The 15,351-nt window shown below is 35.7% G+C and overlaps 2 protein-coding genes across 5 annotated transcripts in view; both read left to right on the top strand.

The window, feature by feature from the left end:
* Positions 1–6,576, top strand: part of atp8b1 (ATPase phospholipid transporting 8B1) — a 40,947-nt gene extending 34,371 nt beyond the window's left edge. For all 3 annotated transcript variants that reach the window (XM_051878270.1, XM_051878271.1, XM_051878269.1), the window contains exons 22-28: positions 200–491; positions 1,012–1,235; positions 1,329–1,412; positions 3,202–3,447; positions 3,661–3,799; positions 3,929–4,059; positions 4,768–6,576. In XM_051878270.1, coding sequence (XP_051734230.1) covers positions 200–491; positions 1,012–1,235; positions 1,329–1,412; positions 3,202–3,447; positions 3,661–3,799; positions 3,929–4,059; positions 4,768–4,998 — 1,347 coding nt within the window. In that variant the 3' untranslated portion in view covers positions 4,999–6,576. The remainder of the gene's footprint in view (positions 1–199; positions 492–1,011; positions 1,236–1,328; positions 1,413–3,201; positions 3,448–3,660; positions 3,800–3,928; positions 4,060–4,767) is intronic.
* Positions 6,577–8,052: 1,476 nt separating this feature from the next.
* The window catches only part of dym (dymeclin), an 86,952-nt gene continuing 79,653 nt past the window's right edge, over positions 8,053–15,351 (top strand). For both annotated transcript variants that reach the window (XR_007927262.1, XM_051878272.1), the window contains exons 1-4: positions 8,053–8,276; positions 9,953–10,148; positions 13,584–13,636; positions 13,983–14,076. Coding sequence is in view for 1 of the 2 variants with exons in the window: in XM_051878272.1 (XP_051734232.1) it covers positions 10,009–10,148; positions 13,584–13,636; positions 13,983–14,076 (287 nt within the window). In the remaining variant the exon portion in view is untranslated. The remainder of the gene's footprint in view (positions 8,277–9,952; positions 10,149–13,583; positions 13,637–13,982; positions 14,077–15,351) is intronic.

The raw sequence follows: 15,351 nt of genomic DNA, 5'->3' as shown, positions 1-15,351 counted from the left end.
TTTTGCGCCATTGCTTAGGCAAAGTATCTGTCAAACGAACTAAAATCTAATTTCGATTTTCTATAGTCTATGCTATTTTGTCACCAAGTCCTGTGGGGTGACTCAACAGGTTGATCAGGACAACAGGAAGTGAATAAAAGATGTTACAAATTTGTATCTCCTACTATGAATTTAAAATCACTTTCTCCTTTCTGTGCAGAATGAGATACTGTACGAGAAGAAGAAGAAGCGTCGTCGCTTGCGTCTGAAGAAGCTCAGGAAACGATACACCAACTCCAGCAACCCTCTGGACATCAACCAACCCATTGATGACTGGGAGAAGGAGAAGAGGCAGGAAGACTTCGTTGACATGGCGTGTGAATGCGGCGCGGTGATCTGCTGTCGAGTGACGCCCAAACAGAAGGCCAATGTGGTCAGTCTGGTGAAGCGTTACAAGAAGGCTGTGACCCTGTCCATCGGGGACGGAGCTAATGACGTCAACATGATCAAGAGTGAGTGGAGAATTGAACCTGATGATTACTGTTATGTTTCTATCCAAAGCTGCTAATTTAACTTATGTGCAAAATTGGAATATCACATAAAACCTTGTCAAATGAAGCACTGTTTCCATCCCATGCGTTCAAGAAACGCATGGGATGAATTAGGTTTTTTATTATATTTATATTTTAAAGTTTTAGTATTTTGTTGTGTTTTTGCCATTTTTATATTTTTTAGTTTTAAAAAATATTTCTATAAAATTACCTTAAATTTCTTTAAAAAATATTTCTAGTTTTTTATTTTATTTTTTTATTTTTTTATTTTGGTACTTCAAGTTAATTACCTGGCAACTGGCTGAAATAAAATAAGTTTAATTTTTTTTTTTTTTTTAAGTTAAAATTTATTTTGTTTAAAGTAAAATGGTTTTAGTTTTAGTTAGGATAATAACCCTGATCCAGTTTTTTTATTCAAAGTATTAATTCATATTAAATGTTTAAAAGAGATCCAACTTTTCCTTCCCATGCTCCTTTGCAGCTGCGGACATCGGTGTGGGTATCAGCGGTCAGGAGGGGATGCAGGCTGTGATGTCCAGTGATTACGCCTTCGCTCAGTTCCGTTTCCTCCAGCGCCTCCTGCTGGTCCACGGACGCTGGTCCTACATCCGAATGTGCAAATTCCTGCGTTACTTCTTCTACAAAAACTTCGCCTTCACCCTGGTGCACTTCTGGTTCTCCTTCTTCAACGGATTTTCCTCACAGGTAAGAGTTTTAAGGTGATTTCAATGAACAAAGGGACCTGATTCTTGTTTTTAAAGAAATGAATGTTGACATGTTGTTGTTTGTGTTGTGTAGACGGCTTATGAAGACTGGTTCATCACCCTCTACAACGTTTGCTACAGCAGTCTGCCTGTTCTCCTCGTCGGCCTTCTGGATCAGGTAAAATAATGGCCAAGAGAAGCTAGGCTTATCACAGAATTGAAGAATATTGATAATTTTTTTTTTTTTTTTTTTTTACAGTCATGTAAAATGCATTCAAACTAATTTATCAAAAATGCATAAATAACTATTTATCTATTATCTGCATTTAAAAGATATCTAAGCTTCTTTTAAATTGAACAAATGCATTGGATTTCATTTTGAAGCTTCCCCTCATGTTTCGTAGCATAATGCCTGGGTTATTATCGTTAACTATTAAACCAGTTTGTTTTTAATTGAAATAAAGATTAAATAAAATAATATATATATTAGATGAAAAAGTAAGTTTAATGTGAAGCACTAAAATTACTAACTGGAAATGAATAAACTAAAACTGAACTAAAACTAAATTAAACCTAAATAGTAATATTAAAAAAAGTTCGAAAAACTTAAACTAAACAAAAATTAGAAATGTTGCCTTGGCAAATAACTGAAGTAAGTTTAAGTTGAAGCCCTAAGATTCAGTGCCATTTCTGTGAGCTTTAATCTGTAGAAGCTTGTTTCCGCCACTAAATAAAAAAATAAAAAAGGTAATTGTGACTTTCTTTCTCAAAATTGCGAGATATAAACTCACAATTTCGTCTTATAAAGTCAGATTTGCATGATATAAAGTCAGAATTGTGAGTTATAAACGCGCAATTGCGTTTTTTCTCAGAATTTTGACTTTATATCTCACAATTCTGACTTTATATCATGCAATTCTGACTATATATCACATAATTCTGACTATATAACTCGCAATTTTGACTTTATAACTCGCAATTCTGACTTTATATCACGTAATTCTGACTATATATCACATAATTCTGACTTTATAACTCGCAATTCTGACTTTATAACATGCAATTGCGAATTATAAAGTCAGAATTGAGATATAAGCTTGCAATTCTGAGAAAAAAATGTCAATTGGACATTATAACATGAAGTTGCGAGTTTATAGCTCACAATTCTGACTTTATATCACCCAATTCTGAGAAAAAAAAGTCAGAATTGTGATAGAAAAAGTTGCAATTACCTTTTTTATTTTTTATTTAATGGCAGAAACAAGCTTCCATATTAAACTGTATGAAAATCAACATGAAATTATAAAATGTACTTCCTTAAAGGTGCAGTAAGCGATTTCTGAGAAACACTGTTGATATTTGAAATCAACCCCCAAACAAACACACCCCTCCCTTCATTGCTCCACCCCCAAAATAACGAACACGTTATGCAACACTGGCAACGACTAACAGCTGGCACATCAGACAGCTTGCGCAAGTATGGATGAATCAGCTGTGATTCAACAACAACAACAACAACAACAACAACAGCATATCTTGACCAATGTTACTCATGTATGGAGCAGAAACAACGCAACCTTGGCGTCCATTTTTAGGCCTTCCCGCTCTCTAACGTCTCTCCAGCGCTGGAAAGCTTTTCCAATATTACCGTTGGTCCTTTTGTCTAATAGTAACCCTTAATTTTTCCAATTATATTCCTCTGACCTTTTCCTCTTTGGTGATATCTCGCTTGTTCACTCTCTCTCCTCCGTCATCAGGAGCAGACACGCCCCCTATTGCTGATTGGCTACGAGAGTGTTATAGTGTTTTGGTGATTGGTCCGAACCACTTTGTTTTTTCTCCTATTTACACAGTCAGTTCGTTTGGGTGTCAATTTCAATTTTCAACAGTGTTTCTCAGAAATCCCTTACTGCGCCTTTAATACACGTTTCCAGCCTTTAAACCGCCTCTTTTTCGTCCTTGTGTAGGATGTGAATGACAAACTGAGTTTACGGTTCCCGAAGCTGTATCTTCCTGGCCAGCAAGGATCGTTGTTCAACTACAGGAACTTCTTCATCAGTTTGTTCCACGGTATCTTCACCTCCCTCATAATCTTCTTCATCCCGTACGGCGCGTTCCTGCAGACCATGGGACAGGACGGGGAGGCTCCGTCCGATTACCAGTCATTCGCTGTGGTGGCAGCCTCATCGCTCATCATCACCGTCAACCTGCAGGTACCTGATTGGTCGATCTTGATCATGTGGCAACATTTCATTGGGTTTTATATTGAATAACAAACTTTTCAATTTTCTAAATAAAGAGACCTACCTTTTTGTGTCTAGCTCATTTTTAACATGGATTGAATTTGAATGTTGAGCTAATCTTTATTGAAAGTTCTAGATGATTTCTTGTTGATCTAATGTAAGAATTTTTCTTGTCATCCCCAGATCTCATTAAACACCTCCTACTGGACATTCGTGAACTGTTTTGCAGTGCTCGGCAGTATAGCCCTTTACTTCGGCGTCATGTTTGACATCCACAGTGCAGGAATCCACGTCATTTTCCCAACGACCTTCACTTTCACGGGTGGGCAATAAAGTCAAAGTCAATGTCTACTGGTATAGTTTGCATACTGCAACTGAAGCTCAAAAAAATGAGCTCTCAGACACCATGCTGTGATCTGGTGTGTAATCTCGTCGTTCTTTTGACTCGTAGGTGCCGCGTCTAATGCTCTGAGACAGCCGTACCTGTGGCTGACCATCATTCTGACCGTGGCAGTCTGTCTCCTTCCTGTCATCTGCATCCAGTTCCTCTATCAAACCATCTGGCCCTCTGTTGGAGACAAGGTGAGATCAGTGGCGTCCTTTAAGAGGACCCATAATGCTTTTTTACATGTTCAGCTTTCTTTAGTGTGTAATGTTACTGTTTGAGCATGAAAAAGGTCTCCAAAGTCCCTCCAGCAGGAGTTTTTCTCTATATCAGTGTCAGTGTTTCTGAACTCCCTGAAACGCCTCTATTAAAGTCTTGAGTTTTCTTCCGGGAACGAACACGTCACAATATTCCTCATTTAAATAACTGAATCAACTCCACAGCAACTACATACATTTATCCACTAACCGTTCAGAAACGTCCAGTTTCATTCTAAAAGTTGTAACCTCTTCCTGAGTCTCTCCATCAGTGTCGACTCCGGTTTGAACAATGTAAGGCTGAACACCGTTACTGACAATCCTCATTTTGGCTGCGTGAGATTCTCCAGCTTTGTTGTTGTTGAGCAACCGAAGCGTGATCTGTTAAAGCTCCGCCCTCTTCTGGAAAGGGGGCCGGGAGCAGCATCTCATTTGCATTTAAAGGGACACACACAAAAACTGCGTGTTTTTGCTCACCCAAATAGGGGCAAATTTGACAAGCTATAATAAATGATCTGTGGGGTATTTTGAGCTGAAACTTACAGACACCTTCTGGAGACACCAGAGACTTATATTACATCATATATTATAGGTCCCCTTTAAATAAGGTTTTATTGTTTAATATGCACTCTCATGTTCTTCCTCCAGGTCCAGAGGAACAGGAAGAAATATGAGCTTGAGGATGAAGAAGAGGAGAGGAGGAAGAAGAAGCCAGCATTCGTGCGTGGCGGACGGTCTCGTCGCTCCGCTTACGCCTTCTCACACTCCCGCGGCTACGCCGACCTCATCGCATCGGGGCGCAGCATACGCCAGCGGCCGCGCATTCGACCTGAACTCAGAGACAGCATACGAGAGGTTCCTCAGGCTGAAAACATCTGAGACACTCTCCACCTGCTTAGTAGTACACACTAAATGTGCCTTTACCCTGTCATATCTGAGCTGCCCACTGAAACGGGCCAATAGGAAGTGGCAAAGTGTCATTTAAGGGGCGGGACAAATGAAAGAGCCAATGGGAAATGGGGGAAGAAGGGCTTTAAAGGGAAAGTACAAGTAAACACTCACCGATGACCTGTACAGGTTTTAACGTTGTGCACTGTGTACAACAAATTGTTCATCTCAGGTTTTTATTTCGTGTTTTTATTTTGGAGTCACAATTTTGTCAATTTTTTTGCACAAGTACGATTAAGGGTCCTGCCCTTCAAAAAAGAGAGAAAGAGTGTGTGTGTGTGTGTGTGTGTGTGTGTGTGTGTGTGTGTGTTTTAATTTCACCACTGATTAAAATGTTTTTGTCTTGATACACTGCAAAAAATCATTTTCTTACAGGATTTTTCTATTAAAAATAACAACTTTCTTATTTCTCAATATATATTTAGTTGATAAGCAAAATGGTGTACGATAAGATATATATTTTCACATATATATTTACAAAGAATATATTTTATTTTTCACCCCCTTGACAAGTACTTTTTCTTGCTTTAGGCATTAAGGTAAAATTCTTAAAATTTAAGAAAAAAAAAATCTTTAAATTTTATATTATGCAATTTTGCTTCAAGTAAATTCATCTTGTTTAAAGATCTTGTTTATATATTTTTTACTGAAAAACAAGACAGAAATACTGAATAAGAAAATGATTTATTTTCTTGCAGTGTATTAAAGGGTGTTGATTAGATTTTTTTCTCTTTAAGACGTTTTGAAGACGTTTATCTTGAAATGTGAACTTGGTAAGGAATTATCATCCATAATATTTTTCATCCCTTTTGCAGAATGTCCAAGCAAAGGGCCGAATCCCACAAACCTCACAATGAAATTCCCTCACGGTTTAATCTTCAGGGTGTCGGTGTTTTGTTCTAGATGATGTTCCTAATGAACCTTGAAAGAATGAATGAATTTTCAAGTCATGTTTACATAAATTCTTCTGAGCTCATCTGTTCCTCAAGGCCTCCATCGTCAATTTTTCAACATATGTCCCGTAAAATCTGCCTAGAGGGTCATAGGTCATTTTTTATGCACTCATTGTGGTGTCTTCTCTGATTTTATGTTTCTTTGTTGTTTTGTGAGTTCTTTTTTAATGGGTCGTCTTGCCGTCAGTCGCTGACAGAAATAGCTGTCTCCGCAGAATGAAGCCTTAATGACACTGAATTTGTTTTCTTATATCATGGAATCGACTTTGCACTTTGGTACAGGGACCTGGGAGGCGGACATATCTTTCTCATTTTAACCCTAGTTACATGAAAACTGTTACAAAATTTTAAATAATCCACCATATGATATCATTTATGAGAAAACGTTATATTTATTAGGCTGGTTGTTGTAAATGTGCATATTGAACCGAAAAGGCTTTACTAAGCCATATCAATCTGGCAGATCTATTTTTACACAGCTCTGTGGATTGTTTGTCTGTAATGTACTGTAATATACTTTGCACAAATGTCTATAAATAAAAAAAAAAATATAGAACTGTTTGCTTTGAGACGTTGTTTATGGTGAAAACTATTTTTGATGTTTATTATTACTATATGTAAGACTATAAATCACAAGAATAAAATCTGATTTACATTTTTTTTATGTATATTTTAGTAATAACATTACTGTTCAAAAGTTTCTTCTGCTCGCCAAGGCTGCTTTTATTTGATAAAAAAATACAGTAAAAGGGTCATTGATGAATAAGGTTTTTAAAAGTGTAAAAAAACATAATGGAGATATAATTAATTTTGAAGTTTTATTAAGTGTTAACAATAAGATTGCATGGTTTTTATAATCAATTAACACTGATTTTGTCATTTTTTACAAGATGGACAAAATTTGTTACCAAAAAAATTTCAGTTTTACCAAATGACACTTTTGGTTATACCGAATGACGATATTTTCAAACAATGCTAACAGGCTGATATCTAGCTATCTAAGGACATTCAAAATGATTTTATGTTTATGTTTTGAAAATATTACAAAATTTTCCATGTTTTATAGCGGTTGTACCGAATGACCTGATTAAAAATTGTTTTTTTTTAAATAGTTAAGAGAGTTAGTTACTTTGCTTCACGACCATGTGGTCCTTTGCAGGTGTCTGAATGATGTCACATCCTGTCACATGATATTGACCACATGACTTGATCCAAAATGGTCCCTTTATATTGGTTACTTCGAATTACATAAATTAATTTTTCTGGACATTCTTTCTCATAACAAAGCAATCACTTCTACACATAATTTTAATACCATTTTGCACTATGTTGATATATGATGTTATAAAATCATGCCAGAATAAAAAAATATATACATTTATTACATTTTAAGATATTTTAATCACAAATGAAATGGCTGTATTGGCCTTTGGACGGTTAAACCGAATGACTTTTGACACTTCAAAATCTTTAAAATATCTTTATATGTAGGAAAATATAATTAAAACATTTTGGATTTAATAAAAGAGATCTAGTTGTACTACCTTACATATTTTGGATATCATATCTTTGTTTTTTTTTATTATTATTAAGGCATTTGAACAAAAAAAATGACCTGTTAGATAACTGTAATTTATTCCTGTGATCAAAGCTGAATTTTCAGCATCATTATCCCAGTCTTCAGTGTCACATGATCCTTCAGAAATCATTGTGATATGCTGATTTGCTGCTCAAGAAACATTTCTGATTATTATCAATGTTGAAAACAGTTCTGCTTCATAATTTTGTGGAAACTGTAATGCATTATAATCTTACTTTTTGAAGAATTTATATTTAATATGTTAAAAAAGTATATATTACGTATACTACAGTTAGTTTTCGTTTTCACTGTGGCGAATTTATGAACCCTGTTACGTCGAAGGCTAATGTACTGAATATTAATACCATCGTGCTTACGTTACCTGGCAATCCTCTTTAGTATTCTAATTAATATTCATGAGCAGGGTTCTCCGCCTCTAGGATTGGAGCGTTATTCTGCGCGTGCTCGGGATGTCAGGAGCGTCAGTGGCGACGTGGAGACGCAGAGCTAATAGAGTCAATACAGCACAAACTTGCACTGTCAAACACTCTTTACTGGACGTTTACTATTACTAAATTACAGCTCATTTACTTTTATTCTTCCTAAAATACATAGGCGCTTGTCTTAAGAATCGCGAGTGGCTTTTCTGAGGCGCTGTCAATTCTGATATTCATCAGGTAAGTTATTCTTGCCGTTAGCCTGCTAGCATGTTAGCATTGAAGCTAACGGGTTTATAATGGATTTCTCCATTCACTCGAGTCTGCAAGCTAATTTTTGCTAAGTGTATAGCTACCTGGACACTTATTAACTTCTACCCAAATTGCTTACCGAGATATAGTCATATAAAATGAGTATTTAACTGCATTCTAGTTGTTTGGTCTGCTGTGGGTATAGAAGCTGTGAAGTGAATTATTTGACAGCTTTCTGAGGAAAGTAAAATTAATTTCTTTGAAAGTAAATGAAATCTTTATTTACAGGAAGTTTTGAATGACATATTATTAATCAGTCTTCACTATCCTTGTGTGAAATCATAATAATGGTCTGTGCATATTAGACATAATTTATATATACAATGCAGTATTTGTGTTTATTGTGTATTGTTGTACTGCTGTTGTACAGACTTGGAGCTCCTAAAGTCCTGCAGGTGTTTGATCTGTCCTAGTCTGTAAATGTTTACCTTTATTTTGTAGGCCGTTCATGTGGAACTTGTCTGTGGTCTGTTTTTGCATGTAATGTTGATAGCAGTTCTTGATTGCATTGAATTAATTATTGATTTCAGTAATTGTCAAGATGTTTTGCACCATTGCATCATGATTTTTTTTTGTGCCTTTAAGTATCTTTGAGTGACTCTCACAAAATCTGTCAAGAATTAGTTTGAGTCATATGTCTTCCTAAACTAGAAAGATAGAATTAAGACAAATTATTTGCATAAATAAAATTAAGATTGTGACTTTACATTTTATTTGAATATATTTAAAATGTAATTTATTCTTGTGGTCAAAGCTGAATTTTCAGCAGCCATTACAGTTATATAAATTGTATAAATGAGTCATATTTTATCCTAAAACAGGAAGAATTCTCACTGTAATGTGTAAAAATTATATATTATTTTAAAATGGTTAATCTTGGTAGTATACTGCTTTTATACTCATTTTAACAAAATAACTTTTTATATTACAGTAATGAGAATCACTTTTTTGAGAATAGAAGTAACTCAGATCTGGATGCATTACATTAATAAGAATTGGAGTGAAAATGTGCTTAATTGCCATGAAAATAATGTCACAATACAAATGTGTTGTGTTCATTTTCTTTATCCAAAATGTAGTAATTTTATATTTCAGATTTTGGGTTGACATGACATTCGATTTGTTTATGTGAGATTTACCCCTTTGATTTATAAATGTAAATTTAAAAATGTTATTACTAATTAGTTGTACAATGTTGAATGGATCTACACCAGTGCTTTCTTCAGGTTTGTGAGACACAAAATAAATGAGTTTCCTTGTCTAGAAGAAAGGTCACGTCATCATCTCTGATCTTAAATTTAATATTAACCAGGATGTTTAACGAAAACCAGCTTCTAAAGAATTTCAAATCCAATCACATCAGGGAATGTGAACCAGTGGCATGTCGACAATGTGTGTGTAAAGGGTGTGTGCTTAACAAAGAGGTGTGTGTTTGTGTGTAGGGCTCTGTGTCTACCCATCAAACCCGTTTCATGTGTGTTGACTCCTGCTTAAGTATTTAGTTTCCTGTCTAGTGTGATTCCTCCTAAGTCACTGAAAAACACGCCTCATTTGTCGAACTAATTCCTTTACTCAGTGAAATGATTTCTCTCATGATCCTCCAGGTTTTGCTTGGCTGGAGATGAGGCTCTGAGGCAGTCTCTCGTGGTTTCCAGGGGTGATGGGTGCAAACACCAGTCAGGTGAGTGACCTGTCAGAGAGCCAGAGCATCCGCACTCTGATTGGTCCAGATGCCATATCAGAGAATGAGCCCTTCTGGAACCAGCTGATCTCCTTCACCTTCACCAGCCCCACCAGCAGGTGAGACACTCCTCTGACCCCATCACTGATGTCTCGTACACTCACATTCATTCAGATATCACGGATGCAGACTTGTTATCTTTCAGCGAAAGTCACCTTTTTGAAACTAAAATAGGTTGTTTGTGTGATTCATGTAGATCCGATTTAACTTGACTGCACAAATTGTGTTTGGATCGCTGATAATGTGCATCTGAATATGCAACACGCACAATTCATCTTCCCAAATTTGCAAAGAGGATCTATAAATCTGTCCCTGCGGTTTTCCACCTCAATAAAAGATCTGTTTTACTGTTTGAAAGCAATACAGACATACATTTTAGTATTGTAATTTTATTGTTGTTCTGTAAATAAATGTATTGTGATTATTATTAAATGTTATTACATTAAATTACCGTTATGTGTCTGACGCTGTAAAAAGCGATACCATTGTGCAGCGTTTACCTGAGGTCAACACTGCACAATGGTATCGTTTTTTACAACGTCGGACACATAAATGTAATTAATATGATTAGCCTTCTGCTTGACTACGTTATCAAACAGCTAATAATGCAGGGCTCGGCAATAAGGACTGCCCGATGGCCCAGGGACAGTTGACGGAACTGTCACTTGCCCGATCGGGCCAGTGCTGTAGGGTGTGCGTTATATATCGTCTTTGATATCATAATTGTTGATTTAACGATCTGACATTATTGAGTATGTCCCTCGCCTTACAAAAAACAAACAAAAACACATCCATTGAGTGCACGCATAAACTACGTGATGTAGTTTAGTAGTGCGCATGCATATTTAGAGTGCACGATTTCACTGTGTGATTTAGTCTATTAAAATGCGTTTAGAATGCCCCCAGAATTCAAGATAAGCGGCAAAAATGCCCCTATATGTCTTTTATATTTATATAATTTAACATAGTTAACCAATATTACACGAAGAGCGCCATTTTTATCCAAATACAAGCATGATTACAAATGTGATCGTTTCCAGTGTTCATTTCTCTTGTTTTCGCCAACGAAAATAGTTCCGAACAAAGTCCACAGAATTGTTTTGTGTCTCTGAGCAACACTTCCTGAATGAATCAGCTGTTTGAATGAATCGGTTGAATCTCAATGACTCGCTCATTAACAGGGACTTGCTGCCACCTCCTGGTGGGTTTAATTTCACATTTAAAGTATCTTTTCATTTTATAAATAATTTAAAATAACAGTATTTAACGTTTTATATTTTTAACATTTCAAAAACAGTATTTATGCATCTGTAACTGCTCTTGACTGATTAACTTTAATAAAGTATAACCTATAGTTATATATTAGATTACAATTTCACTACCTGAAAATCTCCTGTTTAAGCCTACATAAAAACCTGAAAAGCACTGTTTATTTCATGTATGTTTATTCAGTTGTATTTATTTGGGCTATTACTTGTAATTTCATTATTTGTTCCTATTTTATTACTTACTGTTTTCTTGTCTAACAATATTTAAAATTGAAGTGAGTTAATCTAGTAGCTTTTGGTGTCATAACCTTATTTATTAATGTATCAAAAACAACAAAAACAATAACTATGCTTATTTTATACGCCCATTTTCTTTTCTTTTACTTTTTTTTTTTTTTTTTATTGTGGGGCCAGTGAAAATTTTGGCGGGGCAAGTAAAAATTTGAACCACTGGTCCAACCGAGCCAGTAGAAAAAATCCTTAGCGTTAAGCCCTGTAATGTGTTGCTAATGTTACACAAACCATGTTCCTGTTCGTGAGTCAGACAGCTGCCTTCTAACAATCAGTATCCTTAGAAACGCTTTGAACATCTCAGAACGTCGGTGGAGAAATATTGCTAAATCTACCCGATTTTTCATATCAGCAGAAAAATATGCCGGGATAACCTGGCTTCTCTTGAGATTCCTGCTTCAGATTGGTCATAGTTAATGATATGCAGGGCACTTGAAATTTCTTAAACAAAACAGAAGCAAACTCGCACCAGTGCTGTATTGTGAGCTGAAAAACAACAGACAAACACAGCTATTCAATACTAGCTGACCAAAGATGATGTTTCTGCTGTGTTTATTTTGAAAGTTAATGTGGTTGACGATTGATGACTGAGTAGTTGTTTTCTAAATCTGTTATACTCCGTGTTTAGTCTTTCCCATTATATTTGGTGTTTTTCCTGTTATAGTTAACTGCTAATGTCCAGTAATTGATTGCACTTGTTTCTGTCTGAAGATATGTGTTGTTGTCATGATGAACTCAGGTGGTTGTAGGTTAGTTAATCTTTTACTTTCTCAGCTTTGAGGTTATATGAGGGACGGACACCAGAGGGAGCCAGAGAATCTCACATCACAAACACTATTTCAGCATCTCTTTCTCTCATGTTCATTATGATAAATGTGTCGTTGAAGTTGTTCTGCATTATTTAGTGTTTGCTCAAATATGATAAAAGGCACTTTGCATGTTTCACGTCGTAAGACACAAATCCCATGTTTTTGTTGTGAGGACCATTAGATGTGTAACGTTGTTGTCAACAGGTTATTATTAGGGATGTGATATATCGGTCACCATATCAGTATTGGCCAATATATATGTTCATTTTTAATATTATCATTATCGGCCGATAAGAAAATTTGGGTGATATATTAAAGCTGATAAATAATGGATATTTCCTTCAGCTGAGACACTTCAGATGCGCACTGTTCAACATGATGGTTTTGAATTGCTTGAAATATGATTGAAAATCACTTCAAAAAAGAAAAATACAGTTAAGTTCAACATGTGCAGCGCAAGTCTGTCATTTAGGCTACATAATATTATAATAATTGTGTGCTTGGGACATGGCTTTTAATGGTGAGACTTTTGTTTTTGTAAACAGACTCTCAAAAATTATATAAAAATTTGGATTTAGATTTATCGGCCAATATATCGATTATCGGCTTTCAAATATAAAGAATTATCGGTTATCAGTATCAGCCAAAATTTTCATATCGGTGCATCCCTATTTATTATATTTAACAAATTTAACACAGTAACTAATTTAAAATGTCTGCATCTTAAAATGGTGATTTCTGACGACATCTCAGCTGTATCCAGCCATGCCAGACATAATCTGTTGAACTTTTATTCAGTTCATTGCAGTATTTACTTACACATTGTAGTAAGTGAACAGTATTAACTGCATTTAATGTCCAACAATGTAAAATTTATCTCTGCCCTACATTTTGCTTGTATGTAATCTACAGTTTTGTTTAGTTAGATGATTGTTTGTCAATATTATTAATTATTTATTGAACATTGACTTCCTTTATCAGTGCTTTCCCTTTATGATTTTACTGCAACACTTCATATCATGCTTAACAACATCTCTTGACCATGTTAAATTCATTGTAAAACACTGGTTTGAGTTGCTCATTGATATTTCTCTCATATGATGATGATCTCTCTCTGTATTTGCAGTGCTGATGCTAAAATCCTGGAGGAGGCTGTCATCCCGCTGGCTAAGACTCTGAGTATGTGTGTTTGTATGAGTAATTTACTGCCGTTTCATTACAGCCGTCTGTACAAAGAGACGCACAGATTTCAAACCCACTGTCCTGTGAAATAAAAGCTCTATAATTTCGGTCTGTGTGTGCATGAAGCCACACCATTCAAATGATTACCGATCCCAAGTCAGCTCCGCTTTTATGATGTACTGTATGTAATTTATTGAGTTTAACTCGTTTTTTTTTTTTACCACTAAATCACAAGGATCCTTAATGCATTCTGTTGATCTGGTTTAGTAGCACTTATCATGAACAACCTACAGATGGGAAATGATGTTTTGTGTTTTTGATCATCTGCCTCAATCTTTTATAGTTCAGAACAACCCCAGGTCTGGGAACTTCGGGGCGTTGGTGAGAGTCTTTCTCAGCAGAACCAAAGAACTGAAGATTTCCACAGAATGCCAAGAGTAAGTGAGATACATCTTCACTAATGTGTGCATATAAGGCCCTGTTTCCACCTGGTATTAAGATGTGTTTTGGTTGATCGGATCACAAGTAGACGAGGTAGACGCGTACCTGTTTACACCTGGTATTTTAATTTGCAAAATGATTTTTTTTAAGGGGAATTTGTGCTTTGATTTTGTCTCTTTTGTCCACTTTCAACCAATTCTCTCCAGATTTCTTCAAGGGGAGCATCTGTGGGTGGGTAAATGTATGTTTGTTTGTTTTTTTTGTTTTTTTTTAGATCTTTCGATCTAATGGACAAAATAAGCTTGCGCAATTTACATAGGAACACGACCAGAGATGACTTAAAAACATACGGAGAGCATGTTTAACAATCCAGTCTAATGCGTTTTCAACTACCTCTGGAAATGGTTGAAAGTGTACAAGCTCAAAACATTTTACACCCGTTTACTGTACTTAGTATCGTCTACTTGTGATCCGATCGACCAAAACGCATCTAAATACCAGAGCTGAATGTGAAACATTTATATTTTGCTGCTTTATTGATTTTTATTTTGCTGCTTAATATTTTTGTGGATTTTTTTTCCTTTTGATGAACATAGTTCAAAGGAACAGCAATTTTTATTTGAAATGGAAATCTTTTGTAACATTATAAATGTCTTTACTGTCACTTTTGAGCAATTTAATGCATCCTTGCTGAATAAAAGTGTTAAAAAAATCTTACCCCAAACTTTGAATAGTAATGTGTCACGGTTTTCACAAAAATATTAAGCAGCAAAAAGCAGCTGAATTTTTTTTCGAACATCTGTGAGATTTTAAGAAGTATATGTGTGTGTGTGTGATTATATATATATATATATATATAAGTGTCTTTTCCCACACAGGCTTTTCTGCGACATTTAGGGCACGTTAACCAATAACTAATCACTCAGGATTGTACCGTTAAGATGTTTTTGATATGATTTTCCCATGGGAATAACAGCGGTGCAGCCCACAAGATCATACACACACCACCAGAGCTGATGTTTGTGCTCACAGTGTTGCTGTAGCATAAATCCAGAGCAGGGAGTGACCCAGCGCTCCTACAGCGCGTGCATGTGAACTGTCACACGATGATCCTCTGAGAGAATATTTATGATGTGCTCTGATCTGAACTATGCAGAGATCAAACCCTCAGACACACATTTGATCCAGGGTCAGCTGATGTGATAGCTGCACATGTGAGCTGTTTCTCAGTGTATGAACTCGTAATGATATAGTAACTACTGACAGCCTGT

This window comes from Ctenopharyngodon idella, chromosome 21 (genome assembly GCF_019924925.1).
Source record: "Ctenopharyngodon idella isolate HZGC_01 chromosome 21, HZGC01, whole genome shotgun sequence".
Classification (NCBI taxonomy): domain Eukaryota; kingdom Metazoa; phylum Chordata; class Actinopteri; order Cypriniformes; family Xenocyprididae; genus Ctenopharyngodon; species Ctenopharyngodon idella.
Note: the sequence above shows the minus strand (reverse complement) of the source record. Positions and strands in the feature narration are given on the sequence as shown.